Below are 9,744 nucleotides of genomic sequence, written 5' to 3'. Positions count from 1 at the left end.
TCAAGCCTCATGGTGCTGCCCCTGCCTGTCATTCCATTCTCCTCTGTCACCTTTCCCCACCCACCCACCCACCCACCCACGTACACTCGGGATCCAGCTACAGCAGTCTCTTCGGTTCTTCACGCCCCCTCGACTTACCCCCAGCCTTTCACCTAGACCGCTCCCCGATGCTTCCTGCTCACCTCTGCTTGGGGTCTGAGCTGAAGACCACCTCTGCCACCCCAGGCCCCTGCCGCTGCCTGCCCACGCCCCAAGGTCAAGCTCGCCCCTCCCACAGCTGCCTCTCCTGAACTCCACTGTTCAGAAGGCTCACTTCATCCATGGCCTCGCCAGACCTTGAAGGCAGGAGCTGCACCTTATTCACTGGTGTGTCCACCATACACCAAATATTCCTTAAAATCGTGGAATATTGCTAACACGGAGAGGAGAAAGTCAGAGGCGTTGGACAGGTTTATTGAAGCGGTGTTCCCACAATGCAGATGGTTTCTGGCCCAGGCCGTGGGGCCGCCCTCTGGCCACAGGGCCCGTCAGCAGGTCAGGACAGACGAACACCTGCTCGTTCTGGAACACGCCAGCGGCGCTGAGCTGCAGCCCGCGCGGCTCCGGGCTGCCGCGAGTCAGGCTCTCTGGAACACCTGCTTGCACACTTGGCCCTCGCAGAACATCTCCTAGGGGCCGGGGGGCGGAGGGGGGAGGAGAAGATGACTCGGCGTGGGTCTATTAGTGTTCGCAACCCTCTGACACCAAATATGGGGGGGTCTTTTCTTCCTGACGCCAGACACGTGCTGTCCTTTCCAACGCCCTTCTCCAACCCTGACAGCAATGGTGTCCAGTAAGGCAACGCGGTTCTGACACTCACAACCCGGAGTGAACGCAGAGCCCACGGGTGAGGGCCTCCCTGCCCCCACTCCAGAGGACAGGGGCAAGTGCCAGGCCCCCTCGACCTTGACCAACCAGTGATAAGTTGGGGTTCCCATGGCTTCAAGTTCAGTCATTTGCCAGAATGGCTCACAGAACTGAGAAGCACACTTGGAACACGGGCACGGGTGTTTTATAAAGGCCACACCGCAGGGGCAGCCCAGCGGAGCGGATGCCCGCACGGACAAGGTTCCGGGCGGGGGGCCAGGGGCGGGGGGCCAGGGGCGGGGGCGGTGTGTGGAGCGCCCACGACCTCTCCAGGAGTTCCACCTTCCCAGCACCTCCATGTTTCCCTCTCCAGGAGTTCCACCCTCCCAGAAGCTCTCTGAACCCCTTCATTCAGGGGGTTTTATGGGGGTTTCGCTACATAGGCATAATTGATTGATTAAATCATCATTAGTTACTGGTGAATAACTCAATCTCCAGCCTCTCTCCTCCTCCTGGAGGTCAGGGGCCAGACTGAAAGTTCATACCCTGCTATCATGCCTTGATCGTTCTGGTGATTGGGGTACCCCATTCTAGGGGGTGGGTCCCCATTCACCGGTCATCTCATCAGCATACAGAAGACACTCATGTTGCCCTGGAGATTTCAAGGGTTTTAGGAACCGGGTACAGAGGCCAAATATGTATGTATTTTTATGATATCAGAAAATGTAAGAATTGTGCTGTGAGTATCCCCAGAGCGAGGGTCTGCTTGCGCAGAGCTCCTGGGAATGCCCAAGGAGGATGCCTGCAATCTGAACGTGGCTCCTTACAGCCGACTAACCTGAATTCTCAATCACATCTGTGTTTCCTTTGTGACGCCATATTACACTTTTGTGAAGGCGAGCTTCCTACTTGGTCTTATTGTCCAAAGGTTGTAAGCTTCATCGATCCAGAATCGGAATGTCTTCAGTGCCTTGGCAGTCAAAGCCTCCCCAGACCCTCAAAGGCCGCTGCCACCTTTGAGACCTGCGCTCTGATTTCGTTGGCGCCGGCGTCACCCAGATGCCGCGCGTGCGCTAAGGCGAGCAAGGCGTGGAGTAGAAGCACACATTCTGGTCAGACCCAGATGTGAGGCTCCCCTCTGCGGCCTCGGGGAGCTTCTACGCCTCAGTCTCTTGATCTGTAAGCGGGAAAACAGTGTCCCTTTCACGGGACTGCCCTGACCACTCAGTGAGAGGATCCGCTCAGAGGACCTACCCCAGTACCTGGGCACAAAAGCATCACTGGAAAAATGTGAGCACCATGACACATACGGCAGGAAGGAATTCTCACGGCCAAAGCTACCATGAAACCTTGAGGTACAATATTATACCTTCAAGATTGTATTTAGAAATATCACATTCAGTTGAGCTATAATTTGCATGTTCATGAAGAGTTGGTGGGGGCATGGGACAGTGGCACCCCCTTTCGGAAGTGAGTAAAGCAACAAAGTAGCACAAGGCAATGATGTGTGGCCTCGGGCCACAGTGACCCCGGGCCACAGTGACCCGCTCTGGGAATTCTTCCCAAGGGAGTAAGACCGTGGAGGGAAAAACTCTATGCGCACGGATTTAAGCAACAGCAGAAAACACCCTGAAATACAATACCCCTGGACACCTGTAAGAAAATGCTTTACCAAAATAAGAGTTCATTAACCCGATGGGATATCATGCGGCCGGTTTGCTACCTTATTATATATATTCAAGTAATATATAATAACTCGAGCAGGAAAATTATCTAGAAACCTGGCATGTGTTTTCATATGGCATGAAAAGGCAGAATATTCTGACGGAGACTGGAAGATAACACACCAGGTGGAAAGGGTTGGAATAGTGGAATCACTGGCCTTGGCTTCCTGCTTAACATGTCCTTCAATATTATGTCACCTCACCAAACATAAGAACAGTGTGACAAGTACCAGGTGGAGCTTGTCGCCTTCAATCCAGTGGGTCCAGCCTCTGTTCTTCTTCTCCCCCTTCTGGACGCAGGTGAGTCTGTCATTGTCCCAGGTGACCAAGCTCTGCGTGATGGAAGGGAGAAACCTTAGCTGGTTCCAGAAGGATCCTACTAAGTAGAAAAGCCAATTAACTTGCCCGATGAAGAGCTCACGTTATTACGGCAACTTTTACCTTGCATTTCCTGTTATCCAGGCCTTTGTTATCTTCATCAAATTCTTCTCCAACTTTAAACTGAACAAGGTAGTTCCTTAGGCTGCTGTACGTGTGGATGGTGAAAGAATCCCCGTTTTGCTCAATCACTTTCTGTGGCTTCAGCATCTTGGCTATCTTACGAGTGGCAAAGTCAATACCTTAAAAAATAATAATAATAATAAAAAGAAATTTAAACTTTCATCTGAGATGCAAAAGCAAAGAACGTGGCAACTATCCTCAAAAGCATTGCATTTGGGCTGGTGTGGCTCAGTGGACTGAGCACCGGCCTGCAAACCAAAAGGTCACCGGTTCGATTCCCAGTCAGGGCACATGCCTGGGCTGCAGGCCAAGACCCCAGTTGGGGGCATGTGCGAGGCAACAGATTGATGTATCTCTTACATGATGTTTCTCTCCCTTTCTTTCTCCTCCCCTTTCTCTCTCTCTAAAAATAAATAAATAAAATAAAATAAAATAAAAATCTAAAAAAAAAAAAAAAAAAGCCCTGGCTGGCGTAGCTCAGTGGATTGAGTGTGGGCTGCGAACCAGGCATTGTAGGTTCAATTCCCAGTCAGGGCACATGCCTGGGTTGCAGGCCATGGCCCCCAGCAACTGCACATTGATGTTTTTCTCCCTCTCTCTCTCTCTCTCTCCCTCTCCTTCCCTTTCCTCTCTAAAAATAAATAAATAAAATCTTTTTAAAAAAGCATTGCATTTGATTGCTAGTATTTCTTTCACATTGTCAGTATCATCTGTCACCATAATAGGATCTATAGGGAAAGATATCTCGGCAACACCTCCATCCAGAGGCTGATTATAAAGGTTCAACAGCTGCCCTGGCTGGTGTGGCTCTGTGAATTGAGCGCTGGCCTGAGAGCTGAAAGGTCACAGGTTCAATTCCCAGTCGGGGCACATGTCTGGGTTGAGGGCCAATATTTCTCCCCCTCTCTTTCTCCCTCCCTTCCACTCTCTCTAAAAATAAATAAAATCTATATGTATACATATATTTTTAAGAAGGTTCAACAGCTCTCAGAGGAGACTCATTAGGTAGCTGTGTGCCACAGGGGACAGATTTGAGGCTGGACACAGCAGGAGCCATTCTCAGAATCCCTGCCAGAGGCTGGCAAGGGGCCAGGAGAGCCAAGGAGACGGGGCTCAGGCCCCTGACCCAGCCTCCATGACAGCAACTCTGCCTTTTCCTGCTTTATGTATTTACCCTTCAGACAAAGACAGAATGTGGACAGTTTCTGACCAACCATTGGGGGGAAAACCCTCAAAAACTCCTGCAATCGTTTAGGAATCTTGGATACGCTTTAAAAAAGACTCCCACACAAAACCATGGAATACTGAGACGACCAGGCTTTTAGTGTAGGAAGTGGGTTTGAGTCCCACCGCTCATTTATGAGCTTGAGTGCATTATGTGGCTAGAGGTTGTGAATGCTCTCTCCTGGCCCTTCAATACTGAGACAGAGGAATCTATATCTCCCCTTTTATAAGGATTTAGTTTATTTATTTTTAGAGATACGGGAAGGGAAGGAGAAAGAGAGAGAGAGAAACATTAATGTGTGGTTGTCTCTTACATGGCCCCCACTGGGGACCTGGCCTGCGACCCAGGCATGTCCCCTGAGTGGGAATCGAACCAGTGACCCTTTGGTTTTCAGGCCAGCGCTCAATCCGCTGAGCTACACCAGCCAGGGCTAAATCTCCCTTTAAAGAGAGAATCGTAAATGAGTGGATCAAAAGACTGTGGTACATTTATACAATGGAATACTACGCAGCGGCCAAGAAAGAAAGAGCTCCTACCTTTCATGACAGCATGGGTGGAACTGGAGAGCACTATGCTAAGTGAAATAAGCCGGGTGGTGAAAGACAAATACCATGTGATCTCACCTGTAAGTGGAACCTAATCAACAAAACAAAAGAGCGAGCAAAATAGAACCAGAGACGTGGAAATAAAGAACAAACGGACACTGACCAGAGGGGAGGCAGGAGCGGGGTGACGGGGGAAAGAAGAGGAAGGGTCAAGTCCAGGGTCATGTATAAAGACCCATGGACATGGACAAGGACAACGGGGCGGGGGGGGCGGGGTGAGGATTGAAAGTAGGAGGTAGGGGTTGGGTAGGGCAGGGGAGAGTAATGGAGGGAAATGGGGACAACTGTAATTAAACAACAATTAAAATAAAAAGTAGAAGAGAACTGGCTCCCATCAAAGGAAAATCAAAAACAATCTTCTTGAACCTAAAGATATTTTGATTATTTGAGTTCTGTGCCATAAAACCCTCTATACGCCATGCGCTAATCTTAAAAAGAATCTGAATGTAAGACATTGAATAATTCACTAAGCACTTGGTTAACTTAAATATTTAACTGGGCCAAAGACTTCAAGCTCTGTTTTCGGTTAAAAGGGACAGATCGCCTGGTTGTATCTTCCTTCCACCCAATGAACAAGATAAGGACGTTCTGGTTTTTATTACAGGACCTATCTTTATTCCCCTGAAACATAAACCCGTGTGTTTAGAAAAAACACGTTTTAGTTCACTGTGTAAAGTCATAAGACGTGACTCAGATAGGAGAGAATGCTAACTCGAAAAATGGGCTTTAATTCAAACCACTGAATTTAAAAGGAGCCTTCCTTTTTTAAAATAAAAATAGGATCCATTGTACATTTTCTACCAAAGTCTCCTTGTCATCCTTTCATTTGGTAATTTTTTATTGTGGTAAAATACACAAATTTTACCATTTCGCCCATTTTTTAAGCATACAATTCAGGGGTTTTGTACGGTCATGATGTTATCCAACCACCAACATTATTCATTTCCAGAGTTTTTTCATTATCCCAAACAAACAAAAACTGCACCCCTGGTAGGGCTCAGGACACCGTACCTTAAAACATGTCACCTTGACATAGTGAGTCTACCTCCGTACGCCGAGGGCAGGAGAGCTGGGAAAAAGAGGCTGGCCACTTCAGTCTGCTAATTAGTAGAGTTTATTACGGGGAACTTACATTCAAAGCATGTCTTAGGCAACTACAAGATGAAATCTCGGCAAGTGCCGAAATATCATGCAGGGTAAAGATGGGGACAGTCACAAGGACCAGTACATAAATGATGCCACACTCGGGAAATCACATCATGTGCCTGACAGGGTCAGGACCACACGGGTTCCAGGACCCAGCGCCCAGCAGGGGACATGAGCGGGGTGCTGGTTTATGTCAGGATGAGCATTGGTCACCCCAGACGGTCTCTAAGGGGGCTTCGGAAAGTGGCCTCTTTCCAGTCTGGTCCAGCCTGCAGGACAGACACTGGCCATGTCAGGGGACAGTCTCTCTCTTGTCTGTACCCGAACCGCACTCCCCCTCCCCCGTCTGTACCGGGATGGACAGAAGTGAGGAGCCGATTCCAGGCTTTCATCAGCCCAGAAAGGGCACCAGAAGAATCTACATAATCCAGCCCTTATTGTCCCATATAGTTAGTTTTCCCATATATTTACTTTCCTATTGTTTCTCACCCTGGAAATGGAAAGTCTTTTGGTCTTGTCGCTTCTCTACAAAATCATTACTCTTGCCCTGGCTGGCGTAGCTCAGTGGATTGAGCGCGGGCTGAGAACCAAAGGGTCGCAGGTTCGATTCCCAGTCAGGGCACATGCCTGGGTTGCAGGCCACGGCCCCCAGCAACCACACATTGATGTTTCTCTCTCTCTCTTTCTCCCTCCCTTCCCTCTCTAAAAATAAATTTAAAAAATCATTACTCTTTGCTAAATGCTATGTCAGCGCATGTTCTGAGTACTCCTTTGTGGTACTCATTGCTGAGTACTCCCGAGTGTGTGCGGGATGCGTGTGTTAAGCTTCTGTTTGTCTGTCTCTTGTTCATCTGTCCTTGGCTGGTCTAATCTACAGGGCCCTGGGCAAAGAAACAGACGGGTGGAGGGAAAATTTCTTTTCTTCCCTACAGGATTTTGTGTCCATACAAATCAGATCTCGCCTGAGAAGTCCCAGACTTCCCTACTCAGTGTGAGAAAGGGGGGGGGGGGGGGAGGAGAATCCTACCACAGGCTCAGAGATCTTAAAAACACACTCAGACCACAGAACTGTACACTTCAACATGGTTAAAATGACCAATTTAATGCTACACATATTTTACCACAGTAAAAAATCGCACTCCCATCTGGACTTAACAGATGGGGAAACCGAGGCCCCGCGTCAGATGAGAAGAGGCGGAGTTAGAGTCGTCCCAGGGCCCCCAGACCCCGCGCAGCTCTGGCTCATCTGTCAGAAGTGCCACCGCCTGGCGCCGTTTAGTGAAGAGCCCGTGGCACGAAGGAGGTGCTCAGACGCACCAAGTCTGGAGGATGAGGCTACGGGCAGGGCAAGCCGGGGATCTGCAAGGAAGGACGGCTTCTGCTGTCAGGGAGGAAGACAGTCTCCAGTCCCCTCCCCCACCTGGGAAGCAAGGACCTCCGTCAGACCCCCCCTCCCCGTCCCCCCCTTCCCCTGGCCCCGCCCACACCGCCGGCCCGACTCAGTGGTCCCCGCGCCGCAGAGACAGAAGCGGCCCTTCCAGGCACCGACCAACCCCCCTCCGGGCTAGAACCTCGAGGAGGGGGGAGCGGCCTCTAAGGGCTGCGACACCCCTGAAGTCCTCGAGGGAAAAAGTGGAAGTCAGAAAACGAAAGATTTCAAACCCGGGTGGGAATCCAGCGGCTCCGGAATCACCTCGGGGCGGGGCGGGGCAGGGCGCTGGAGCGCAGGGCTGGGCTGGAAGCGCCCGGGACGCCGGAGCTGCGGGCCGGGACCTCCCTGGGGGCGCCCTGGGCTCTAGGGATCCGGGGGCGCAGGCTGCCTAGAGCCCCGCGTTAAAGGGGGCTGCGGGGCAACATCCACCCGCGGCCGGGCTTCGGCCGGGTCGCCCCCGCACGTGGACAAGCCCCCCTTCGTGTCCCTGAGTCCTCCCGCGAGGCGCCCCACGTCCCCTGCCCCTCCGCCTGGTTGGAATCCACTCTGGGGCACGAGTGTTGGCCGCCGGGCCGGTAGAGGGACGGCCGAGGGGACAAGAGGAGGCGGGGTAGGGGGCGAAGCAAAGTCAGGGGGACCGTGGGACCGGCGAGCAGACGGGGGACTGGCGGAGATGCAAGGATGGGGAACAGGCGGATGGACGCGCGGACGGGCGGACAGACTGGGGTGGTGGGCCGACGAGTAGACGGGGGACTAGGGCACAGGAGAGACAGCAGGACAGGGGGACGGGGCAACCGGCGAATGAGTGGACGGGCAGGTGGAGGGGGGCGCAGGACAGACTGGGGGGCCGGCAAACGGACGCGCGGGGGGACAAACCCAACCATCGCCAAAAGGAGAGACAGGGACCTGGCCGCCCCGGAGAAACCAGACTGACAAGCCTTCGCCCGGACCCCAGCCGGGCGGGAGCGCCCGCGCCCCGGCCGCAGCCGCCCCTCCGCCTACCTAGGGCCAGCATGTAGCCCTCGAAGTTGTCGCTGGTGAGGAGGTTCCAGGTGCCGCTGAGGTCGGCGGGCATGGCGGGGCTGTGGCGGCAGGAGGGCGCGTGGGCAGAGCGCTCGCTCGGCCCTAAGTGCCCGGCCGGGGAGGCGGGACCGGGCGGGACCGCGAGGGGCGGAGCATGGGGGCGCACCGGACACTGAGGGGGGGGGGGGGAGAAGCCCATTCCCGCCTGGATTCCTTTGCTACGGTCCTGGGGAGCTGCTGCTCTCCTTGGGGCTACCTCTTCCTGTGGCTGCAAACGTGTGCGTGCCCGGGCTGTGTTGGGGGCCACACTTTTTTTCTCCACCTGCACGCTAAGGACCAAGGGGTCGCCTTCAAACTCACGGCATTCGCTGCCGTGTCCGCTGCAAACAATGTATTAGCAAACCCAGCTCCGGCGATCTCAGTAAATACAGAGTTGTTTTTCCTTATCTGTCAAGCAGTCCTGGGCTAAGTGGTTGCGGGTCATGATTTGGCAACGCCACCACACGGAAGTGGCGCCTCTGTGATTCTGCGGCCTTACCTCACTGTCAGGAGCTGGCCGCCGGGTCTGCAGCCCCGGCATCCTCATTCAAGGTGGGAACCCATCCGCCATCGTCATTTCAGGTTTCTCTTTACACTCATGAGCCAAAGCTGTGTCCTGTGCCACTTCCAACTGCAAGGGGGCCTGGGGACTCGAGTGTCTAGGTTTGGTCTGGACAGCAGAGAGAGGCAAAGGAGAAGGAGGTTGGGAATGTGGGCTAACTTGAAACATTAGCCACAAACACTATTTGTCCACGTATAGGCCACCTCCAAGATGTACGTATCATTTCTGACCCCTCTCATGAGCTCTGGACTCAACTATACTAACAGCCAACATGTATTGAGTGAGGACTGTGCGTATGATCATTTGGCACAAAATCCACTTCTCCGATAGCTGCTTTATTATCTCCATTTGACTGAGACGAACCCAGACAAAGGGGAAGGCTGAGTAACTCGCTGAAGGTGATACAGTTGGTGGACGAGTCTGGATTCGAACCCAGGCAACCTGACCCCTGAACTCATGTGCGGGCTCTTACTGCCTACCTGATGTCACCACGCAGATGCCTTAAAGGCGCCTCAAACTGAGCACATCCAAGACAGAAAGCAGGAAACAAAGGTATTCTCCACCTTCCCTCACCGCTGTCGCCTGCATCACTAGTCACCTGGTTGCTGACGCCAAAACCCACGGTGGGCGGGCTGGATTGC

The 9,744-nt window shown here is 52.7% G+C and overlaps 1 protein-coding gene across 1 annotated transcript; it reads right to left on the bottom strand.

Annotated features, from left to right (window-relative positions):
• Positions 1–432: 432 nt before the first annotated feature.
• Positions 433–8,615, bottom strand: RBP7 (retinol binding protein 7). Its single transcript, XM_028513648.2, has 4 exons — positions 8,482–8,615; positions 3,012–3,190; positions 2,801–2,902; positions 433–668 (listed from the first exon to the last, which is right to left on the bottom strand). Exons 1-4 carry the CDS (start codon positions 8,552–8,554, stop codon positions 618–620), a joined length of 405 nt encoding a protein of 134 aa, XP_028369449.1. The 5' UTR covers positions 8,555–8,615; the 3' UTR covers positions 433–617.
• Between the last annotated feature and the right edge of the window lie 1,129 nt (positions 8,616–9,744).

This window comes from Phyllostomus discolor, chromosome 5, assembly GCF_004126475.2.
Source record: "Phyllostomus discolor isolate MPI-MPIP mPhyDis1 chromosome 5, mPhyDis1.pri.v3, whole genome shotgun sequence".
NCBI classification, from domain to species: Eukaryota; Metazoa; Chordata; class Mammalia; order Chiroptera; family Phyllostomidae; genus Phyllostomus; species Phyllostomus discolor.
This window is presented reverse-complemented; position numbering and strand designations above follow the sequence as displayed.